Source organism: Hemicordylus capensis, chromosome 6, assembly GCF_027244095.1.
Source record: "Hemicordylus capensis ecotype Gifberg chromosome 6, rHemCap1.1.pri, whole genome shotgun sequence".
NCBI lineage: Eukaryota > Metazoa > Chordata > Lepidosauria > Squamata > Cordylidae > Hemicordylus > Hemicordylus capensis.
The window spans coordinates 10,729,467-10,755,232 of record NC_069662.1 but is presented as its reverse complement, the minus strand read 5'-3'; the positions used below and the strand labels follow the sequence as shown (position 1 = coordinate 10,755,232).

Genomic DNA, 25,766 nt, shown 5'->3' with positions numbered 1-25,766 from the left:
GGTTTTGGGGATGGAACAATCCTGGTAATTATTTGGATAATGGTCCTCTGCACATGGAATACAGCCATCCATATCTCAAAAACAAAATGTGGCTTTATATACGTGCTCATTGAATTTATAGTGTACTTAAATTATAAAATCTCAACATTATAAATCCCTGTGTTGATACACTATTTGCAATTTCTTCATAGAAACATATTTAAAGGCAACCATATTCAGGATGGTCACGTGGCAACACAGGTCAAAGGTCCAAGATCAGTAAAGTTAACTCAGTCCTTTCAATGATGTCATCCTCTACATTTGGCCGGACTACACCCTCCTATATTATCTGGAATTTGTTGCAAGAACAACACAGGAGGGAGAATTCTGTTGAACTTGCATAAAGGGGCATCGCAGTGTTGTATTTTGTGATGACATCATCAATTCAAGATGGTGGATGCATGAATGTTTGAGGTGGGGTTGGGTTAATGTTTGAAGTGCCTAGCTTATTTGTACCAGAGCTTGAGATCTGAGAGGACATTAAACTTTCATATCCCATAAATAAACCTTGACACCCCAGCACAGCATCCCTCCACTGGCTGTTTCTGGTGTCAACCATTTGTTTCTTTTTAGATTGTGAGCCCTTTGGGTTCAGGGAACTAATTTATTTATGTATTGTTTATTTTCCTATGTAAACCGCTTTGAGAACTTTGGTTGAATTAGTATATAAATTCGTAGTAGTAGTAAATGTGTTCCAGAACCCATTTCATGATATCAACTGTGTGTGTTCCCTGCTATCATCTTTGGAATATGGATGAATGAATGATGGAGTGCTTTATAATGACATAATTATCTCAATGCCATCTTCCACCTATGTATGGTGCACCCTGTTCCTCCAGACAAGGCTCTAGTGACTCCTGTTTTACTGTAATCTGCATATTGCATTTGGCGTTTAACAACCAAAACCGCATCCATGTGCTCATGCTAACTCTCAATCAAAATTGTACTGAAAGGAAAGTAAGCTTAAGAGTCCAGAAAAAGGAAGGAGGTCCTTCATTATTGTGAAGGTCCTCCATTATCCCAGAATGCATTGCAGAGGAAGCAGAGCAACAGACCATGCCAATGCTTGAGGGCTCTTTCCCATGGCCTTGCAAGACACAGCACTCTATGGACACTGGCCCCACGAGCTGCAAAACCCACTGTGTGCACCCACACAACCAAAAACAAAGGCAGGGCCGCAGACATTTCTGTCCTACCTAGGTGAAGGACAGAGTAGAACATCTGGGTAACCCAGCTTGACAGGCAGTGGGGAGGAGGGTGTTGCAAGGATCCAGAGGAGTCTTGGTACCCAGGTTAACCCTCTCCTACCAAGAAACAGCTGCTGGTGAGGATGACCTTATTGTGTATTTTCAGCTTTATGCCCGAGAAAGGGATTTAGACTTGGGTTCTCTTTCCTACCAGTACTGATCTTACAATCCTCAAACAACTATACAATACTTCTCAAACCTGCTCATGTATGCAGGTGTGGCTCTGATGACTCTGGACATGCTCAGAATAAACAGAAGAAGAAAGGGGTCTTACAACACGGCAGAAGCGTAGAGGCACTCAGCACATGCTCAGTATCAATGATATTGATGGACAGAAGACATATAAAGCAAATTTCCCAGAGGGAGACATGCAGTCAGCACTTACTGAGGAACAGATCAGGGTGATACTAAATACTGATGCATGAACTGGCATGAGGTCAGTCTTGTTCGTACTCAAACTGGCCTGGTTTGAGGGCTCCCCCATGAGCTGGACCAGTCCCAGTTTGGCTTGATTTCAAGTCGAAACTCCCAGGCCAGTTTGTGGATGGTTTGGGGTGGTTCTGGTGTGCATGGCATAGTTAAATATTTGTTTAAATGTCTCATTTATTAAATGCTAATTTATTAAATATTTGTTTAAAGATCTTCGAAGCTGGGGGTCATTTTATGGCCACAGATAGCTCTCCTGCTACCCAACAATGGCCATTCCTTCCCCAGCAGCCTTGCACAGCTCAAGTGGTTTCATCCACCTGTCCCTCTCTGAACCCTCTACATGACCCTCTATGATTCGTTGGAGTGTTGCAAGCCCTATTTGCAGCAATCTAAATGGGTTGCCCAGTTTATAGTGCCATCGCGACTAAATGTGCTTGTGAACATACTTTTTAAACAGATTCAATTTTTGAGACCAAAGCACATAGTTCCCGTCTTGCTATCCAGTCCCCTTTGTCTTCTAATTACCAGAGGGTGGGACAAGAGCCAAAGTAGAAAGCATCCCCCAATGTGACATTTTCCTCTGACAGGCTTAGAAGCCGGGCAATGGCTTGAGCAGCTCAGAGACATGTGGCATGACATTTGCTCAAAGACGCAACCAGTGAGAACCGTGACAGGCATGGAGGGGTGGGTGGGTCTGGTCCGCCCACTCTATGGTTTGTTTGTTTGTTTGTTTATTTATTTATCTATCTATTTAAACCACTTGTATGCCGCCCAAAACGCAAGTCTCTGGGAGGTTTACAACAAAACAATAAAAACAACAGACAAGAAGATTCAAACAGCACAACAATTTAATATTTAAAGTGTTACAACTATTAAAAACAAAATTAAAACACTATCTGATTAAGAGCCTGGGTGAAGAAATGCGTCTTGCTGCCTTTTAAAAAGTTGTAAGAGATGGGGATCCTACGCTGCCTTCTATCCTCCCCCCACTTCTCTTCCCCCAGTCGCCATCTCCCCCTGCCACTTTCTACCACTGGCCAGCTACCTGTTTCTCCTGCCGGCTGGCTGCCACTTCCTCCTGTTGCCTCCTCTGGACTGTCACTGGCTGCCCTCACTGTTTTCTCCCCTGTTTTCTCCCCCGTTGCTATCTATTTGAAGCTGCCTGTGAACTCTCGTGAGAGCTGCCATGAATGGGATAAGCCACAGGTACGTCTTAGAGAAATAAATATAAAGAAGAAGACATATTTCATTTCTGAATTGGATTATGTGTCAAGGCAATCATAAATTTTTTTTCCTGAAGGCTACAGTCCTTCAATAGATTGACCAGCAAAAACGGCACAAGTGGTTTAAATCAGTGTGGCAACAGATGAGCATAAATTGAAGGAATTGACATAGATTCACTCCTAGATTAATGCCACAGTTTGCAATACATTTAGACCCAACCCAAGACTTACATGCCTATGGCAATAAACCAAGGCCTTGATCCTGCCGCAATTGAATGAACAATGAAGTAGAGAAGTCACAATTGAATTCACACCTAGAGTTTACAATAGGACCTCCTTATGGATAGTTTTGGTTGGATCAGGACCATAAAATCTTTAGATCTTTCTTCTGATCAGCTCCCTCCTTTGGTTCAAATTAGGCCGCAGTAAAATTACAAAACATTTTGGGAAAAAGATACAAGAGAGTAAGCCAGCACTGGAGGCCAAAATAGAGAATATTTCTACGGCAACCATATATTTTCCCCTTGTGCTCAAGTAGGCTGGAAGAAAGGATAACCAAACGCTGCAAAAGACCAACATACTGAAGGTGATAAACTTGGCTTCGTTAAAGCTGTCAGGTAACTTCCTGGCCAAGAAAGCCAAAATGAAGCTCACTGTAGCCAGGAAGCCCAGGAAGCTCAGCACAGAATAAAACATGGCAGTGGAGCCTTCATTACATTCCAGGATCATTTCTTTAGCCATGGAGGTCATGTCTAGATCCGGGAATGGTGGGGAAGTTGCCAGCCACACTGTACAAATGGTGGTTTGAATGAGAGAGCAGCAAAGAACGATGAGGTAGGCCAACCTTTTCCCCACCCATTTCCTCATGCTGGACTCTGGCTTGGTGGCCATGAAAGCCAGAACCACAATGGTGGTTTTGGCCAGGATGCAAGAAACCGCCGCAGAGAAGATGATGGCAAAAGCAGCTTGTCGAAGGAGACATGTGATCCTCTCAGGCTTGCCAATGAACAACAAAACACAAAGGAAGGACAGAAGGAGGGAGATGAGGAGAGTGTAGGTGAGGCTGCGGTTGTTGGCTTTGACAATGGGAGTGTTCTTGTGCTTCAGGAAGATCCTCAGCACAAAAGCTGTGATGAAAGTAAAGGACAGAGCAAAAATGTCCATACTGATCCCCAAAGCTTCTCCATGAGTCAGAAAGTTGATGGCCTTGGGAATACAAAAATCCTGGCCATTGCTTGGATAATGATCTTCTGCACATGGGATGCAGTTGTCCATGTCTGAAAAAGATTATATATATATTATTGCAGTGGAATGTACAGTGCCTTGCAGTATAATCTGAGCATTTATAATCTGAGCATTATAAAGACCTGTATTAGGACTGTTAGTTCTACATCTAATGTTCCCCATTACTGCATGGAAATATTCTGCCATGGGTAGAGATCCAGCTCTTATGTCCAAAATCAGCAGGAGAAACCCAGTTCTGTCACAGAGGGTGGATTCTGTAACACAAGGCCTCTTTCTCAGCCTTCAATATTTTGGATTGGGGCTTAGCTGAGATTCAGAATGGACTTGAAGGGGTTCCAGCACCCTAAGCCTTTACCTCCCAAAGTTGCTTGCTTTCCATTAAGCCTCTGTTTGTCTCTCTGGCTTTATCCAGAGTCTGGCTACAGCCGCCTCATCATTGGCTTTGATATCCTTATATACCACACCCTGACTTCCTGGCCCCTCCCCTTCCTCCCACTTTTTACCTATTTGAGCTTCCTCTCTTTCCATTGCCCTCTAATGGGGGTATTTTTTCTTCATCAATTGGCCCTGGTTCATGTACCAGTTTTCTAGGCTTGGATCCTGCCCCCAGCATGCTCCTCATTCAGGAGCGTTTGTGAAGAAAGGGTAATGGCAGCCAGAAGTGGAACAGAAAAAATTGAGACTTCATGGATTGTTGGGATTTTTTAAAAGGGAGATCAAAGCCATTGCCAGCATGCCTAGATGTCTTCCCATGCACAACACAAACACCACAGGTAATATCTCTTACCTTTTTGGTTGGAAATTTTCCCTTCTGGGCATGGAAGGCAATCATAGCAGCAAAATGGTTTCCCTTCTGCCTTTGTCCTACTATAGCCAGGATGGCAATGGTCATTACACAGAGAAAGGGGCCGTGCCTGTCCATACATGAAAGAGGGCAGTGTTTTATTTTTGGGGAGTTGAAATCACAAAGGTTCATAATCTCACTCTACACCCTTTCCTCTGCATTGCTGGTTCACAAGTACAGCATAGGGGAGAGGAGAGGAGGGTTAATAGACACTCTGGCCAATGAAACGATTGTGTTCAGAATGGCCAATGTGGTTAGTCTTCACCAGCTATTTCAGACTGGGCTTCTTACCTTCTTATCAAATGCTTCCTTTCTTCTTAGAGAGTAGATGGAAACATCTCTCAGTCTCCACAAGCTCGAATGTATCCCAAATGACATCACAAGATATTACCTCCATCACCTCAATGGATAGAGCACAATCAGATTCCAACTCAGAGAGGAGATGAGCAACCTCATCGGCAAAGAATTTGGCAAAAACATCACAGCGGCCTATTGGAAGTTCTTCCTTCTCCTGTTTCTTCAAAAGGGTATGGGTGATCCCCAATAATGCCACTAGACAGGATTCTCCCAATGCAATGAGAGCAGAGAACTAAGCAGATTCCACCACTCTCATGATGGAGATATGCTAGGTCTGCTCTGCTTGCCAGTTCAACTGAGGCATTGCTGAGTCACTTGGCAATAATTTTTCTACTCCCACCTTATTAAAGATTTCATATCCTCACACTAGGAACCGACCTTCACTGTCTGAAGGTCCCAGCACAGCTTAAAGATGCTGAATGCTGATTTTCAGCCTAGAAAAAATTCTTGAGCAACTAAATCTCTATCCAGAACTTCATGTTTTCATCCAGTATCTTATCGAATGGAACACAACAAATTAGTGCTGGTAGCATTGGCCCACTGTGGAAATGAATGGAGACATCTTCAAAGATACACAGATCCTACCTGGTTAAATCTGCTGGGCCACTGAATGTCATCTTCATGAATTGTGAACACCTGGCCTGTGGGACTATCTGGTTCTATCTTTCCCACTCGGACTCTACGGAAAGACTGGTTTGGGAATGTGACCCAGTTGATGATATCCAATCTAGCAACTAATTCCCCATTTTCATCAAAGGAAACCTTTTCTCCAGCACTGTTGTTAAATGATCCACTTCTCAGAAAGTGATGGAGCTGTTTTGGGGGTGCAGAAAAGGAAAAACTTGCTAGGATGTACATAAAAATGTAAAAAATACATTAAGGGATGTTGTTAGTGGTCGTGATTAGGAATTTAATGCAGCCTTAAAGTAATAGTTCTACAAAGAATGCTATAGCTTCTATCATCATCACTATCACCACTACTGGCTATTAAAGATCATGGCTGTTTATGAAGAAAATCCAGCACAATGAGATACTCAGCTAAGGCTCACATGAAAACATTAAAAATTTATTTCATGTGTCTACAAAAAGGCTGGTAACTGGTGTACTTCTAATCTCCTAGTGCAATTTGCATTCACTGCTACAGTTAGGTCACAACGCAGAAAAACCGCTCAACTTTTCAATTTAGAAAAACACGCTTGTCTTTTCAATAGAACTGGGGCAGTGAAAGAAGATTCTATCATGACTTCATGCTTTTTTCTTATCTAGTTGGTGTTCTGACTACTATCCCCTTTCCCCCCCAAAACAGGCAGGAAGAAGGGTTGTCAATTGAACCAGAGCATCAGCTGTACAGATGTGCAGAAAACCGGTTTGCCCGGTTCGGTTCATATTTGAACCGCGTTCAAACCAGGAGGGGGAGGTTCGGTTTTTCTTTTGCTCAACCCCCCCCCCCCCCCGGTTTGGTTCAGATTTGAACTGGTTTGAACTGGTTTGAACCTCCAAAAGTGAGTAGGGTGAAGCTATACATTTGCTGCAATCCTCATTATTAAAAAATACTTTAAAAATTCACCAATAATCAGAGGAGTGTCCAATTGCCTTGGGGTTTTGTGCCCCAAGCTGCTACAGAATAAAGGATAATTGGCTGGTTCGTGTCACATTATAACCTTTGAGAAAAAATATAAATATATTTCAAAATTTCATAAAATATCGTATGAGTGTCCGATTGCTTTGGAGTTTGGATGGTAGGACATTTTGGATGTCCAAACTAGTGTGAACCAGTTTGAACAGGTTTGAATTGAAACCCCCCAGTTTGGTTCGAATTCAAACCTGCAGCTCGAACCTGATGGCTGGTTAGTTCGAATTTGAACCATTGAACTGAACCAGTTTGAATTCGAACTGGTTCAAATTCAAATCGGTTCGAATTTGAACCAGTTTGCACATCCCTAATTAGTTGGACAGATGAAGTCATGACTGCACGGGAAGACAAGTAAAAAAGAGAGGAAGGTTCCTAGGTTGCTTCTCGTATCCATCTGTCCTGTCACTGTTCCATGTCAGAATTAGGATAGACCTATAATGGTCAAGGACAGACAAGTATCCCCAGACTCATGAGGGAAAGGGCACCCGCTCGCTGAGAGAGAGCCTGCACTTTGCTCTCCCTTCACCACCTCTTTGAAGAAGAAGAAGACTGGGAGGTGAGGAGGAGGGCCCATCTTCACTTTTTGTCCCAGGGCCCACTCCAACCTTTCTACTCACCCAGTCAGAGGCCCTTCTCTGAATGCTCTCACTATCGGAGCCAAAGCTGGTAGCTACACTTGAATATTGTCATACCCCAGCTTCTCTGATGGTGGTGGCTTTGCCTCACCCCACATTGCAGTGAAAGCCCATGGGGAGGGTGACCAATTGGATAGTTGGTGGAGGGTAGGTGGCACCCTAGAGGCAGCTGGCACCAAAAGCAGACTGAATCAATCAAAATTCAATTCAAATTCAATTTAAACTTTTGGACCAGGTTGACTAAAAATTGAAACAACATTTTGGAATTGGATTCACATTTGAAATGAATCAAAGAATTCATTTTGTGCACATCTCTAATGTCTGTGGTTTAGCTGCTTTCCTGTTGCTCTGCTCTTTTTTGTGCATCAGCAACCTTGTAGCCACAAGAACTCCATTTAAAAGTTATTCTGTCTGCTTACCTAACTTCCAGCCCTCTGTTAATATTTCTCAGCACAAAGAAGTGGAAATATTTATCAGAAAGGTTTCTTGGGCTGCTCATATTTTGTTCAGCTTCCATGCCTAACTATAATTTGGTTAAGGGTGACCAAAGATAAGCCTATGTATATGAGAAATACAACTATTATGGATTAATGAAAAATCTGTGAACAGAAAATTGAACATCTCCTCCCCATATTGCTTAGAAAGGCAGGGCCTTTTGACCTAGCCACTTCTTGAGCAATACCAACTTATTTTAACTCTATCTTAACTCCTTCTTAACTCAATTTTAAGTGGACATCAAGAGGATGTACTATGATATAGAATGATATAAGATTATGTATAATGATATAAAATGAAATAAGCATTTTCCTATGATAATCTTCCATAAATAAACTTTATGCCTCCCCTCTGCTCTTTGATTTGAACTTTGCTATTGCTTAAAATGTTGCTAAATCTGACCAGAGTTAGTAGTTAACATTAATGAGTTTTACATTGTTGGTAAATAGTTCAACATACTGTAGGTTGTAATGCTTTTTTTGTTAGTTGCTCTCTCTCTCTCCCTCCCTCCCTCCCTCCCCCCGTCTCTCATACACACACATATTTCTTGAGATGTGTGAAAATATTTTTATATTCCTGGGCTTCTGAGTTTGGATACATCAATTGATTTATTGACAATAAGTCAATGAAGAGTTGATTTATTGTGCTTTTGGATGTTTGGAGGTCCCTTTTAGATATTTACAACCAGGGGCGTTGGAGTGGGCCCAGAGACAAGATTTTAAAATGGGCCCCTCGCTAATATACACACACAAACACATTTCACAATATATAGTGCACTCACACTCACATCCCCATTATGAATAAGAAATTCGGAACATACCTGCTAATACCAGATTTTTGCATTGAAAATCCTGTCATTCCTCCTCTCTCCCTTACAAAGGTGTTGCTAGGTAATTAAAAGAACCAGAGGGTACAACACGGGTGGGTGGGGAGTCATGTGAAGTGCCTCTGGGGGGCCCTTGAGGCACTGGGGCCCCAAGACAACTGTCTCCCCTTGCCTAATGGTAGTTACGCCCCTGTTCACAACTCACACATAAGTCTTGGCAATATAAATTTTAAAAAAAAGAAAATGAAAGAGAGGTGATTAAATCACCTTACATACTGTAAAAGTATCCACTTGATTATGAGTGTAATGATTCTAGAAGACTTGACATTCTAAGTTATAATTTTGCCATCCATAATAAATTCACTAAAACAGGTGTATCAGATAACTAACTGTAGAAATAGTTTGATTGTATTTATATTTATGTGCTACCATTCTTCATAAGACCCCAAGTCAGTTAACAAGAGAAAATAATAAAAAGCAATAAAAGATAAAAAGAGGATAATACAATAAAACAGAATAAAAAGATAAAAGCAGAACAAAAAGTAGCTAAAAATAATAAAAAAATCAGCCGGGACAGTTCATTGGTCAAAAGACTGAATAAAAAGGGCAGTCTTCACTTTCCTCTTCAAAGCTGCGAGAGAAGGAGTCATTCAGGCCACATCTGATAGTGAGTTCCACAGCCTGGGGGCAATAACGGAGAAGGCCCTATCCTGCGTAGTTTTGACAAAAGGGTCTCAGTAGCTGTTGCTATGTGGAACACAGACCTCCCGGTTGATCTAGTCAGGTGAGTAGATTCAGCTGGGAGCAAGAAGTCTCATGGAGGCAACAATAGTCCTATATCAGTAAATCAATGCTGACTAAGCTTTTCAAATCAGTCAGTCAGTCAGGTTATTTCAGTCATTGACCAGAGGCATCATTAGACATAACAGAATGTATGGTACATAAAATATATCAAAATTTAGCCGCTGAATTGGTGAACTTATGATTAAAACTAGACCCATCTGAGCACCATATAATAACTGCAGGTAAACCCTGGCAACGAATAATTTGATGGCAGCTGGGATATAAAATGCCCCCTTGGTAAAATAAAAAGATCTAATCACGTGTGCTGAAGATTGAGCCTTCTGCACGATGTAATTTAGATGTGCCTGTCAATGGCCCAGATAATGGAAGACCAAGCCAAAAAAATTAAAAATTTTGACTTGTTCCAGGAGATGACTATTTACTCGCCTTATGTGCTGTTTGGGGGCACTTAGTAAAAACTAGCACTTTGATTTTTTGATGATTTATTTCAATGCGCTTTTCAGCACAATAGGAACTAAACAATGAGAGGGCCCATCCCAAGCCCACAGGTGTCTGAGACATAATGACCATGTCATCGGCATACAGCAAGATGGCAATATGCTTATGCTCCAATTTAGGGGGATATATATAGTAAGTCAGGTGCTAAATACTAGCATATAGCTTGGCAATCATGCTCAATAAACTAATCGGGTGACAATTTTATGGGTGAACTTGGCATCCTTTTTTATAAATAGGGACTATTATTGTGACGCCCCAGTCCGGGGGGACTTTGGCAGTGCTGTTTATAAATGCTGTTTATAAAGTCCAAAACAGGCACCCAGCAGTCCTGATATTCATGTATAATCTCAATATTGATGCAGTCACTTATCAGGGCTTTGGCAGGTTGCAATTGTTTTATCAGATTTTCAATTTCTACACAAGAAACAGTGGGCCAAATGGGCAGTGAAGAAATGACTTCCCGGTTGATCTAGTCAGCTGAGTAAATTCAGCTGACAGCAAGAAGTCACATGAAGGCAACCATAGTCCTAGAACAATAAACTAATGCCAACTAAGCTTCTCCAAAACTGTTTATACAGTCTAGATTCTCTTCTTGCTCTCACAGATACAGATCAGGGATTACCTGCCATGGCAGACGATACAGAATCTTCAGTCTACCTGCATCCATCCTTCCTCTCTGTTTAGATTTAGATGAATGCATGGCATGCAGAGCATGTGCCACAGCATGGACAGCATTGTAGACACTATAGCTGTGACTGGTCATGCTCATCTCAAAGACTGATCCAGGAAGAGTCTCCAACATCTCCTCCCCAGTGCAGATTTCCTCAACCGTCTCATCTGCAATGGAGTTGGGGAAATGGCAATTAAATACATCTTCCCAAAAGACCCCAAGAAAGCCATCATCTTTCTCCGAGGTGGGGTTTCTCATCTGAAGAAATTGCCAGAATCCTAAAACCTCTTGTGAGTGCAATGCAAAGGAAAGAGCACCATGGAGGGAGTGGTTATCCACAGTTCTTTGAAACCCAAGTGATGTGAAATCCATCTGAGCAATCATAATCCAGACTTTGCCTCTTGTCTTAATTGGCATATTCTCCGAGTCTGCAAAGTTGTGCATTAGTATAAAAATCAACATGGTCTGTATTTCACCATATATGACCAATGCATTGGCAGTGCTTCCTGAGAGAGTTTTCATTTTTTTTGATGCCTCCTCCACTGTTTGATAGATATCATTGGAAAAAGCCAATGTTGCAAATGTTTCTATAAAGTCAAAGCAGATGCCTCTCTCAAGAAACATGTGCAATGTATCCTGTACAAATCTCTCTCCATTGTCATCATCTAAATAAAAAACCCCAATCCATGTCCACCCAAAATGCAGGAGTAATTTGAGGATCCCTTCACATTGAAGAGCCACTTTTGGAAACATCCAGTAGAGGAAATCAGCTTCCATGTCATTTTTCATTATTTGAGTGCAGCCATATATGAGCTGTTTTTAAAAAAAAAGAAAGAAAGAAAGGAAAAATTATTTTTCATATAAAAGCTGGATTTGAGTTTGTACAAATGCACTCTAGAAATTGTTATCTTACTGCAGATCTTCCATGCTAAAAGGACGGAAGTAAGGCATGTGGCTAGCTGCATTCAAGCTTAGTTCTGTATCACAGGAGAAGAAGGCAGAAGTTCTTGATTTTCTCCCCTCCTCCCAAAACCTCTTTGTATTGCCAGAAATATGTCCCCGAGGGCTGCTCAACCCTTAAGAATGCATTCCTGGCTGTGAATAGGGGAATTAAGCAGAAATCGCTTCTCCCTTTCCTGAGTTCTTTATAAGTCACAATAGTAGTAGATCCATCTACTGCAGCACCATGTTTTGCTTAAGGACCAAACATATATTTATGAAGTACAGAAGCTGGACATGTAGGCTGCTGCTACTCACCTGCATCTGGAATTCCAAAGTGCAAGGCTTATGAACTCAAACATAGCCAGCATGATGAGTAGCCATTTACAGACTGTATCATATCTCCCTTGGGTAGTTTTTCTGAATTAAAAAGCCCCCTGTATATTAGCTTTCCACATAAGAAACATTCTCCAGCCTCCTGATCACCTTGATTGCCCTTTTCTACACATTCTGCAGCTCTACAATATCAAAGGATATTGTAGCTGTGAGGACCAGAAATATAACTTGTATTCCATCTGTGGATGATACGGAGATTTGTATAGGGGCATGACTATATTCACGGTTTTCATTTGCATCTGTTTCATGATGATCTCTCTCACTGAATTCAGCATTTACAGACCTTCCAAGCACTAGGTTGATGATTTCCTTGAGCCATTCTCACAATCACTCTCATGATTAATTGCTACCAGTAATTCAGGCCACATCAGTCTGCACTGAATGGAGTTTTCACAATGGAGAATTAGAAGTTTACCTAATAAACAACCCTTTACACTTACACTGATTCACATTTGTCATGTTCTCTTTTTGACCAGGTTTGCCTCATTTATTCAAACCAGCATAATATACAAGACTGTACAAAATATTTATGACTTATATGGCATAGAAATTAATGAACACCTTCAGTTGAAACATCAACACTTTTTGAGCACAAGTAAAAATGGAAAAGGAAAAGTTGAAGGAAAGAGAGGAAGAGGTTGACCAACAGTAAGGTGGGTGGACTCAATTATGACAGCAATGAATGCACCACTGAGAGACCTTAAAGGCCAAGTTGAAGACAGATCACCCTGGAGAGAATCTATCTATGTGGTCACAAAGAGTCAACACTGACTTCACGGTACTTAATCAATCAATTAATCCATCAAATCTGTAAAGAAACTCAACTTTCAACTTAAGCCACAGTATTTGGATTACTGAATAAGAGTAGAATGCGGAAGCAACAGCTCCTCTAAATATACTGGCATTTCTGTGCCAGTATAATTTGTAATGCATTGTTCTGTTAGAAGGAAACTCCATAGAAGCTGTTACCCAATAAACTAGAGAGAAAGAAATGGGTTCCAGGATGAAGGGTGTTATGTAAATGCAACTTATAAATATATAAACACATACATATGTACATCTTCTTCTAAACTCCCAACACCCATCTTACCTGTGGAATCTTGTAGATGCAGAGATTCATTGCTATGTGGAGAGAGACCTCAGAATTCGGTCCCCCAATTACTGCTAATGGATTGTTCTGAATGTCACATTTGTAGTTTGGGATGAATCTGTTCTTTGTGCAGAGAAGTTCCAGTGAAGCATGAACAGTCCACCTTCGATTAAAATGGCTATTATAGATGTCGAAGCCGAGGGTGATGTTGGATAAGATCTCAGGATTGTCATTGATCTCTTTGACAGCAAATACCAAGGCCAAGATGTGCTGATAATTCTGAGTCAATGCTCTGTAAGGAGAGCAGGAAATCTGCTTCAGAAGAAGATACTTGCTATAGTTCAGTTCCGAATCTGGGTACTAAAAAAATGTTTTTACTGTTTTTCAGTGACTCTTAATGAATTTGAATTGTATTAATTTTCAATTGCTTTTCCTAGCTTATCTATCTTGTTTTTATTATTGTGAACTGTCTAGGCACTCTGAGTTAGTCAATATAGACATTTAATGAATTAATAAAATAACAACAATAACAATATATATTTCACATTTAATCTATTTGTCCTGCTTTTGGGGAAGCATTAGCACACACCACTGGAGGAGGGGATGTACACATTTCAATTCCACACTGGAATTGCTGTGAAGGATTCTACTTTGTCTATCATGTATGATTGCTCTCTCTTTCTCTTTCTCCCCACACTCACACATACAAGATTCAGAATGTGTAACCTCTGCTAATTGGGAAACAAGCACTTTCCTAAATCTCAACCTGAGACATGAAATGCTATTCAAAGTAGGGCTTTAGAGTAGTCCCATTGGTCATATAAGATGCCTCCCCAATTTTTCCAAACTGCATAACCCACAATCGTATATTTTGCTTCTTGTTACTCGTAGTGCCTATATATTGTGGAGGAGAGTCTCTGTCAGCTCTACACTGGAAAAAAAAAAGTTAGTCCTTACCACAATCTTTCCACAGCTGCAAAAGATGCAGGCATATTTGCTTTTGTTGAGGTCCACCAGTTTGCTTCCCAAGGTAAAGAACATCTTCCATCAATGTGAAGAATGTGCCTGCATAACAGCACCGCCATATTTATTTGACTTGCTTGGCATGTATTGCCAGAAGGGACAGCATCCTCCTCAGAAACCCGACAACTTATCAACTGTTATGTTTGATGTAGCACTGCAGAAGATGCTGCACAAGTAATGCTCAAATACCTCTAAGGAGTGCCAGCTTGGCAGTGACTTTTCTCTCTTCTTGTGTGGCTCTTTTATTGAACCTTAATTTACTTGTGATGGCCTGAAACAATTCCAGCTGCATTTTTCCATGGAGGGAAGTAGGACCATCCCGAATATGCTGCTTGCATTTCCTACAGAACTCCATGAATTGCATGAAGCACAAAAGCCAGGATTATCAGGCCAAAATACTGTTAGGTCAAGGGGCTTCCACATTTGTGGTTTTCCTCCCACAATGACTCCCATTCCATTGCTTGAATTGCATTAAATTGCCTGAATGCACATTCAGTGCCTTGCGTGGTTTCCCTGACAATGAAGTGGACCACAAGCATAACGGTTCCTCTAATGTGTCTAATATGCTTGCGTAGCAGCCAGGCGAGTGCCGCAGGTGGGGCAGATCCCTAACCACATCCCTAACCACAAGGGATGCCAGATGGGTTGCCACTGCTCCCCACGGTGTCCAGGTGCCAGAGCTATTGGCCGTTAAGACATTTAAAGATATATCTTACTCCTCCCCATGCCCCGTGCTGCCCTCGCCAGCTGCCAGTGGCTTGTGCTGTTGCTCAAGCACAATCTTACACTATTTGCAAAACTACACAATCACACATGAACAATGGTCATAGTGCTATAGAAGCATGATTGTTCAATCTGGCATATTAGTGAGCAGCACTCTTGCACAACAGTGCCAGCAGTCTTTTAGAAAAGCCCATTGTACACTGAAGGTTATGTCAGCCACCATTATTATTAGTAAGTAATATGATGGGGTTGCACTCCCCCCGAAGGAACAGGTATGTGGCTTGGGAATGCTTCTGGACTCACACCTCACTCTGGTTTCTCAGGTTGAGGCTATGGCCAGAAATGCCTTCTAACAACTTTGGTTGATATAACAGTTGTGTCCATTCCTTGATGATAATTATTTCAGAACTGTGGTGCACCCTCTGGTAACCTCTAGGCTTGACTACTACAATGAGTTCTACGTGGGGCTGCCTTTGTATGTGTTTTGGAAATTTCAGTTGGTCAATAAATGCAGTGGCTAGATTGCTCTCTGGAGTTTCTCGGAGAGACCATATTATGCTAGGTTTAAAGCAATTGCATTGTCTACCAATAGGTTTCCGGGTGAAATACAAAGTGCTGTTGATTACCTTTAAAGCCCTAAATGGCATAGGACTGAGTTACCTTGGAGAGCGCCTTCTTCTGCATGATCAAGTAATCTGGCACTTGGACCATGCAGCCACAAGCCCCTGCCAATGTTAGGCTCCCCCACCCCTGGCCGGGTACCCCCAAATCTCATTTGGTTACCAAATCTCTGTTTTTTAAAAAATTGTTACCACAGTGTGTGGAGCAGTTCTTCTTCCCCCTCACACCTCCCACAGTGGTGGCAGGGGCCAAAGCGACTTTGGACCCATCTGTTTGGGCCAGCATCTGCTTCCAACTGTGAAGTGTGCCTGCGCTGCTGAGAGATCGTCACAATCCCATGACCTCTAACACTTAAGGTGAATCATTTTAGCTTCACTTTTAGTAATCTGTGACTGTTTTAAATTGTTAAGTGTTTGTTTTATTCTGCTTTTATTTTATACACTTTTGTGAACTGTCTAGGTTGGAGTCAGGTGGTATATTAAATAAATAAATAAATAAATAAATATTTGCAATATTCATGTGCCACATTTCAATAAATATTTCTCAAATCAGTGAGTTGACATTTCAAGAAGTATGAAGAAATAGCTTCCTGACCAAGAGGGCTCATTATATAAAAGACGCAAACACACACACAAATAGGGCCCTTCTCCCCTTTCTAAATATAAAGGGTCATCACTTTCAAAGGGGGTGCCTATTTGCCCAGTTATCAGGACAAGTAATCTCAATTGCCCAAATAACCAGGACCTTCTTCAAATATTCACACTGATTAGAGGAGGAGATTTGGAACATGAAAAATTAATTAATCTACTATTACTATTACAATCACTATTCATCATCATCATCATTATCAGAAGAAGGAGGGGAGAATACAATACCACTCATTCCAGTGCCAAACTTATAATACATATAAGGAAAAGCCAATTTGGAGGACTGGTCATCCTGACATTATTATCTGGTGCATTATATACATTTAAAATAAAAGAGCTACTCCTTACAAAACATCATCATAAAGTTCAGAAGAGGGGCGCTTTTCAAAAGTTGCTTGAGAGGAAAACACATAGATCTGAGAAATGATGCCAATGATGAGGAGGTCTCCTGACTGATAGAACTTGTGAAGAATAGGAAGAGGGTCAGAGATAGTGCAAGAAGCAGCTGGAGCACTCCTTGCCACAACAGGCAGACACAAGACAACAAGTACCACGAACAACACAATCCTGATGAAACATCTCCCTTCTAGGCAGCAGTTCACCTCGCCCCACATTTTCATGTTCCTCATTGGCCTATCCTGTTTTGGTTGATGAGAAGCTAAAGGCTGCACAATATTTTAAAAAATGTTGATAACTTGATTTAAACTTGTGCATCTTAAGAACCACCCCTGAATACTACAAGATATATTTATAGAGTCCTTATGTCTTGTTTCTTTAGTGACCACTGGAATTCCTGTGGGATTTGGAGGATTAGTTAATTTGAAAATTGCAAGGAAGGTAATTGTCTCCTCAGAATTGAATACTCTTTTGAGTATACTCTGAAGGAAACATGTTTTGTATATTTCAGCAGAAGTCTTCTTGCTTCCTTGCAACGAGACAGCAAGAGACACCTGCTCTTCTAATGTCCTACACTAAAAGAAGACAAGAAATATTTGTTTCTTTGGCTCCATTTGCATGTCACAGGAAACTGGAGTTAAAGGAGCCTGAGGTTGACTTTCCTGTACATTCGAAATCATGAAACCCTATACCTGTCAGAAAAACAACCTGAGGTTTCCCTTCTCAAGCTCCAAATTGAAACCTCGGGCTTTGGTTAGTTTTGCTGCTTCTACCTGAGGTTTGCAGTCACTACCATTATATCTGAATACTCGGCTACAGGCCATGTTGGCTGTAACTAGAGTTGAGGGAGGAAGCTCCACCCTCCCCTCTCTCTGTGATTGGCTATTGGGGCTAGGGGTTTGCTCGGAACTGGCTGGCCCATTTTGGTTTGAGTCCGAACTGGACTCAAACCAGACCATGCCAGTTTGGTCCTGCACCCCTTTGAAACACCCCCCGGTTCAGTTTGGTCTGCGGTGGTTAACAAACAGGGGTGTAATGATAGGGGGAGCAGGCAGGGGACATGCCCTGGGCGCCACTCTAGTGGGTCATGTGGGGGGTGCCAAAAAGTGGCATGCCCCCTGACCCCCCTGGATCGCACGTCACGGTGGCGGGCGGCGGGGGGAGTGAGCGCGGCGGTGGTTGGAAGCGGCAGATCGCCGAGTGCAGTGGTGGCGGGCAGCGGCGGATCGCCCAGTGTGGCGGTGACGGGCGGCGGCGGATTGCCCAGTGCAGCAGAGCGACGCCGAGGCCTGCCGCCTGGCCCGGCATCACTTCCCAACTGCACAGGCTGCACTGGGCGATCCGCCGCCGCCCGCCACCTCCACACTGGGCGATCCGCCGCCACCCACCACCGCCGCACTCGGCGATCCACCGCTGCCCGCCACCGCCGCGCTCACTCTCGCCGCTGCCCGCCACCGATGTGCTCACTCCGGCCAGCCCGGGGGGGGCGCAGGTATGTGGGGGGGCAGGGGGAGGGCGCAATTTCAGGGGCAGAGCTTGCCCTGGGCGCCGTTTCCCCCCGTTACGCCTCTGTTCATGGACCTTTTTAAATATAAAAAATAAAAAATAAATTTCTTACCTTACCCCCTTCAGGAGTTGTTGGAGGCGGCGGGAAGGTCTGTGGAGGTTTCCCCTCTCCCGCCGGCCTTCCTTGCAGCCAAAAAAAGCACATTCGGCCAGCTCTTTTGCCTATTCGGGCCTTCCCCCTCCTATGCAGTGGTCATTTGGGAGGCTGCTGCACCTGCAATTGGCCTCTGTGTGACCCAGGCCATGCAAAGGCCAATTGTGCCCCCCCAAAAAGTTGGGGGTGTTCGGTCTGGTGTCGGACTAAACAGGGGATGTTTCAGTTCCACCCCAAACCTTTGAACTGAACAGGTTCGATGTTGAACGCGTTGAACGTCAAACCTGTCCGTGCATAAATAATTCTAGCAGTCCTACATACCAGAGGGAAACCCACACAGACAGTTCCCCTGCCTTTCTTCATTCCCCCTGACTGCAGTTCAGTTCTTGTTCCTTTCATCTGAACATGGACAGATAAATGTGGGGCGGGGGGGATGGAACTATGGTTCCATTGAACCCTCGATTCCACATTACGTGTGAATTGGCTGATGGTCTCAATGTAGGTTTGTTAAAATGGTTCATTCTGTCTGAAAAATTATTATTATTAATAATATATATATTAGGTATATGCAAAATTGGATCAGTAAACTCAGAAATCATCTGATTTCACCCAGATTAGGCCGGGGGTGGGGGGGTTATGACATGGTTCAAACCTGAACTTGCACAGCCCAGTTTGGATCAGATTTTTCTGACTGCATTCAGAAATAAATCAGTGCCTTCCAGAGCACCAAATGGCAGTGAGAATCTATTCTTCTATTTTTAGTGATCACAGCTGAATTTTACAAAACCCTTCTTCTTCTTCTATCTGCCCACCTGCCTGCCTGTGCATATCTGCTTTTTAAAAAGCTTAATAAATGTTTAAAGTCCATGTTTTACTCACAAATGGCCAATTTCTAGGTTTCTCCTATGATTCTCTGAAGTTATATCACTTTCCCTGCAATCCTCTGAAGTTAGGTTACCTTTCTTCGAGGTTCACAGTGAGTATCCCAGTTGCTTTGAAACATTGTTTTAAGCATTTTCCAATCCCAATCCCAACTCCAACTCCAACCCCAACATTCAGAAGAGCCCAAAGGATATTGAACCAATATTTGCAGGGTTAAATTAGATTGGGTTGGACCCAAACCTAAATTCAGAGGAAAGCAGGAAACTGAAATTAAATGGGGCAGGGGTTGGAACACCATTATGTCCAAAATGATGCAATCATGGTTTCGAGACCAAAGTGACCTGTGGTTTGCCTTGCCAAACTCAAATTTGAACCTTTGGTTTGCAGTAAGGTTCACTGCCGAGACCCCTGGGATTTGCTTCAGTGGCTGAGGAGCAGGCAGGGACTCCCCAATCCTGGAAGGTTTTGTTGGGAAAACATCTGCATTGCAGTTTACAGTTTGAAATTGAAACTGCCAGTTCACCAGTCTGGTTTCATGCTACATCTGAATTTGGCCATAGTTTTAAGCTCATAGGCGGAACTGGGGGGGGGAGGCAGGGCACGTGCCCTAGGCGCCACTGAGGTGGGGGCACCATGCCAGTTCCTGCCACCCCCACCCCATTGCCCACCTGCCCAGCCCCAGGGCCCCTCAGCCACTTGCCTCCAGCTCTGGCCTAGGATCGGAGCAGCCTGCAAACTGCAAAGCTCTTCTCTCCCTGCCTCTCAGCTGATCGGCGGGTGGGCGGGGCTTCCAGAGAGGCCTCCGAGTAGGCCTCGCTGAAGCCTGAACTCGGCAGGCCCCAGCAAGCCAGGAAGGAGGCTGGAAGAGCTCCCTGCAGCAGACCCTCCTTGCAGCAGACCAGACCATCCAGCACAGCTTTTGCCAGGTAGGCTGTGAATTCCTTTTTGTGGTTACCCTCATATATAGGGATCTGCTTGCCATAGGGCTTTGATATGGGTGGTGGGGTGAGACTGAGAAGTCTCTGAATATTTAATTTGAAACAGACTGAAAAATGTGCTGGCTTTAAAAACAAAAACTATCTAAGGCCTATAAGTGGCTTGTTTCATGTCAGAAAATTAAAAAAACTTCTGGAACAAATATTTATTTATTCTTTCTTTCTTTCATTCATTCATTTATAAATGCACTTATGTTCAAGTAGTTTTGCAACCCAGAAGGTCTGAGTGAGATCTGTGAAGTATGTGTTGTGCTTTTATTTCATTTTATTTTTCTTGTGTGTGAACTGCTCTCCAATAACTTGCAGGGAGCTTGATCCATTCCTGATCCTGATCCTGACTCTGACTCCAACCCTGACATTTAGAAGGGCTCAAACAATCCTGAACAAATATTTTTGGGGTCAGATTAGATTGGATTGGATTCAATCCTTACATTTGCATGCACGCACAGCCCTGATATATATGTACTGGCACTACAGTGACATTAGAAAATGGACTTTGGTAGATGTTTCCTCAACTGCAGAAGCACTGCAGTGTGGCGCACCTATAACATGCCTGAGGAGAAGGTAAACAGAACATTTCCCCATCGTGGGTGAGTTGCTCCTTCCCTCCCTACCATGCTGAGCCTGTCCTTTATCACTGCAAAGGAGGGAGGAAGAAAGGAAGGGAGGAAGAGAAGGGGTAGGAGGAGGAAAGAAGGGAAGAGGAGATGCCTTCCCTACAGAAGTGAATGGAGGCTAAGGGGGAAGAGCGTTTCTCCTTTTCAAGGTCATGATGATGTTTTGGAGTTATTGAGATGATTATTGAGTCATCTGTGGAGAATCTGTTGGAAATCTGTTGAGAACAATGACAGTTCAAATATGACACATTAAGAATTTTTAATGAAAATTAGAAAAAAAAATTATTTAAATTGTCTTTGAGCACCTTCTGGTGCAAAAAGTGTTGCATCCCGTTAATTTCAGTGGCAGTTCTTGTTCATGCAAAATGTAGTATCTGTAGGTAAATGGGAAGTATGATCGCCAGAATTTCTTCAAAGAGCTAAACATAAACAAATAATTGTTCACTAAGCATATTCCAAGCATATAAAAAGGAATGCATTCATCTAATTTAAGCTTCAAGGCAAAGGAGGGAGGAGGAGGGAAGAGAAAGGATGTAAGGAAGAGAGTAAGAGACAGAGGGAGGAGGAGAAGGAAGACAGAAGGCAGCATGAGGTGGATGCAAGTCAGGTATGAAGATACAGAAAGTGGTACAAGGCTATGGGGCGCTTCTCACAATCAGCAAAAATCAGGCTAGCAGAGGCTAGCCTGATTTTTGGTAACCGTAAGAACCACTGGGCTTGCAGCCAAGCCCGGTGGTTCTTGAGCGGGTAACCCGCTCGAGAACCCCTGCTAAAAAGCAGGTTTGCAGAGCGAGCGCTCCTGCAAACCTGCTTTTTGCAATCGTGAGTAGCCACGGCGTGCCTTCACGCCATGCCTACTCACAAGTAGACCCCGGGCCGGGAGGCAAAAAGCCGAGTCCCAGATCGGGGGTCTCCCCAGTATGCCCTGCGCAGTCGCACAGGGCATACTGGGGCTTGCAGGGGCAGTGTGGCCCCTGCTCCCCCCACCCCCCGGCTCTGTCACAGAGCCGGACATTGTGTGGGTGGCCGATCCGGCCGCCCAGGGCTCCCTGCTCGCTCATGAGTGGGGAGAGCGGGCTTAGCCCGCTCTTCCCGCTCACCAGGAAAAACTGGTTCTCACTGATCGTGAAACCTGGTCCTATGTGTGGCCCCCTGGAGGTGCATCAGAATAAAATCTGGCCCACCACCCAATTGATTTTGATGCCCTTGCTCTACTCAGCAGAACTGATTGATCAGTATCAGAGTGATCAGAATCCAAATTATAAAGTTTTCAACATTCTGTTTGCCACAGATACTGACAAAGGTGGTGGGGATGTCCACGATCTGGTTTGGCGCATCTTCTTGGAAGGGCTGAACTGGCTCCAATGCTGGCATTTGAACTGGTTTGACAGGTTGCAGCGGTCTCATTTAGAATGCAAGTAAGGAGCTGCGTAGACGCTCCCCACACCCCACTTCCTTCCCCCCTGTTGGTTCTCACTTTACAAGCAGCTGTGCAGGGCTGCAGGGCTGCTTCCAGAAGCCTTTGCACAGCGGCTGAAGCAGCAGCACTACAGCCTTGTTTGGCCATATATAAAAGAAATACCAATGGAGGGGGGAAGCAGTGGGATGGGGTGAGCAGGTAAGGAGCTCCTTACCTGAGTTCTAAAGAAACCACTCCCAGACCTGTCGGGGAGTGCATGAACAGTTTGTGGACATCCCTAATAGATGGTAGATCCCTAATAGAGTGCTGCTTACAAGATAAACATGCTTTTTACAAGTTTAACCCACATTCTGATATAAAATAAATTTGACAAACTGTGTATTTGAGTTTCAAACATAAATTTTGATTCATTTATTTTTTGCTGCCACAAGAAAAAAAGAGGGAGGAGATATTAAAGCTTCGTAGCATAAAATGATACGAAAATTCTAGAACTTTACAGAAATTCAAGCTCATGCTACAAGGTTGAGCAACAATTGTGCAACAATCACTACAGAAGAATGTTGTGCAATGATGTTGCAGAACAATCTGCAGCAACCATAATTATAGACAGTCTAGAACAATGTTGATACAAAAATTCTACAATAAGAAGGTTCTAAGGAAGCAGATTTTAGCTAGACATTAGGAAGTATGTCGCAACTGTAAGAGCTGTTGGAAAAATTACAAAACACTTCATGAAAAAATATACAAGATAGGAACATCGCACTGCAGGCCAAGATGGAGAAGATTTCCACAGCAACCATGTATCTCACCTTTACACTCAGATAGCTTTGGCTAACAATAAATGTTGTTCATCATTTTTTGTCTCGGTGTAAACTGCCTTCAGATTTTATGATTGGCACTCAGAGGCCTAGGGCAAGCACTGAAATTGTGCCCCCTGTCCAAACATCTGACGCCCATCTTTCAGATAACTTTACCATAATATCAGCTCAAAAATACAAGTCAAGCTCAATCTTTTAATATTTCAAAAACTATTTAGCAGTGGATGTAGCCAGACCAAAAAATGCTGGGAAACTACACATTTCAGTATGCTGGGGCTCATGAAATACCCAAATACTATGTGGAGGTGTACTTGGAAAACTAAACAGAAGTGCCTGTCTAAGTCTCTACTGTGCATTGTAGCATCGCTATTACATACGTTTTAAAAAGAAATGGAGATTTTGACTTTTCCCAGATACTCTGAAAATAATTAAAGGATATGCAGAGTCAACTGTGTCACTGTTTGGAATATCGTCTAGTAATTCAGAAAGACAGTTAAAATGAGATCAAGAAACTCCCAGTGGGCCTTAATACTAAAGATTTTACACCGATTCAAAGACAAACTCACCATTAATAGCCATATTATTAAGACATCACATTTAATTCACTTATCACAAGAAGCAAAGTAAAAGCAAATGAATACAATCCTAGCTCATAAGCTTCAGCTCAGTATTCACAAGCCAAGATAGTGCCCATCTGAATATGTGACTTATATTACATTTAAAAAATTATTATTATTTCCCTGTAGCCCCTTTTGGGGGCTTCCTAAAGGCCTTGAGGGGGTCTGCAAAGGTTCCCTCTCACCCTGATGGCCTCTAGGGCCTTGCAGGGACCATTGGAGCATGTGTGGTGGCCATTTTTAAATTTTTTTTTAAAATGGCTGCTGAAAACAAAATGGCCTCCGCACATGCTCAAATCACCTCTGCAAGTCCTGGCATGGCCTAGGGCCTCACAGAGGCCATTTGAGCAAGCGTGGTGGACATTTTGTTTTCGGCAGCCATTATTATTATTATTATTATTTTATTATTAAATTCGATTTCTATACCGCCCTTCCCAAAATAGCTCAGGGCAGTTTACACAGAGAAATAACAAACAAATAAGATGGAACCCTGTCTCCAAAGGGCTCACAATCTCAAAAGAAACATCAGATAGACACCAACAACAGTCACTGAAGGTAGTGTGCTGGGGGTGGATAGGGCCAGTTACTCTTCCCTTGCTAAATAAAGAGAATCGCCACATTAAAAGGTGCCTCTTTGCCAAGTTAGCGGGCAATTTTTTTTAATTTTTTAAAAATATTTTTTTTTATAAATGGTGCCCCATTCAAGTGGCGCCTGGGGCATGTGCCCTGCCTGCCCTATCCTAGATACGCCCCTGTTGGCAGTGTATAAAACTAAGCAAGCTAGCAAGCAACCATATATGTGGATAGATAAAGATAATTATGTTGAATTAATGTATGTTAACTCCTATTTTCATGCCACTATTTTCAATACATTTTCAATACATTTATATCCAAGTGAAGAAATAAACACTTCAGAAGCATATGACACAAACCACAGGCAATGATCTGGCTACAAATCGTTTAATTAAGACTCATTGGAAACAATGGAAAAACAGTGCCACAACTGACTTCATTCCAATTGTTCACAACATGGATAACTTGGGCTGGGTCAGGACTATAGCGCCATTCATTCTTTCCCCTTATCAACTGCCTCCTTTGGTTGAAATCATAGGAACACTGGAAGCTGCCTTCTACCTATTCTGACCACTGGTCCACCTAGCTCAGTACTGTCTCACAGACTGGCAGTGAGTTCTCCAAGTTTGCCAGCAAGAAACTCTCTCAGCCCTATCTGGAGATGGCAGGGAGGAAACTTATGCATGCAAGGAGGCAGGTACTCTTCCTAGAAGGGCCGAAACCCAAGGGGAATATCTCACAGTAATCACACATGTGGCCTGCCATTCAGTCATATATGAGCTTTGTGTTGGTCATTGGCCTGCATCATGGTGATGGAAACATGGGTGCTGGCTACTCCAGGGGTGCTGGCGTGGCAGGCCTCATCTCTGACCTACCATAATCCACCACCCAGATTCTGCACCTTCCACTCACCCACTGTCACAAGCTCACTCTACTGAAGAAGCCAACCAGAGATTTATGGCACAATAGCCAGTTGGAATTGTAGCTCAAGTTACAGCTTTACTGATAAATGGTACGTTTTAACAGTCTCCCCATGAATACAGGAACGAAGAGTTAAAGCACCACAGACTGAGTACATATCTGATAACCCTGGCTTTCCAGTAACTTTAGAAGCCCAAACTCCACAGTCAAAAAATTCTCCAACACAAGCTCCAAGCAGATTAGACATGTTGTTTCCAACTGTTTGTTCAAGGCACAGGCTGCCAAATTTATAGTCAGCAGCTACACTCCACTCCACCCCGGCCGGCGGCCATAGATTCAATCCAGCTCCTGCTGTCTTCTTGTCATTTGACTTCTTCTCTGTAATTCCTGCTGTTGGCATTTTCACCACCTGCGTCCTCGAGGAGATAGTCACCATTCAATCTCTGGCTTAGATCCTGACCCTTCTCTCCAAAGATCACGTGT

General features: G+C 43.0%; 1 protein-coding gene across 1 annotated transcript; it reads right to left on the bottom strand.

Annotated features, from left to right (window-relative positions):
* Window positions 1-3,286: 3,286 nt before the first annotated feature.
* Window positions 3,287-25,719, bottom strand: LOC128330815 (vomeronasal type-2 receptor 26-like). The gene is made up of 7 exons (XM_053264182.1): window positions 25,358-25,719; window positions 16,733-16,900; window positions 13,371-13,548; window positions 10,898-11,758; window positions 5,970-6,197; window positions 4,971-5,097; window positions 3,287-4,215 (listed from the first exon to the last, which is right to left on the bottom strand). Exons 1-7 carry the CDS (start codon window positions 25,717-25,719, stop codon window positions 3,314-3,316), a joined length of 2,826 nt encoding a protein of 941 aa, XP_053120157.1. The 3' UTR covers window positions 3,287-3,313.
* Between the last annotated feature and the right edge of the window lie 47 nt (window positions 25,720-25,766).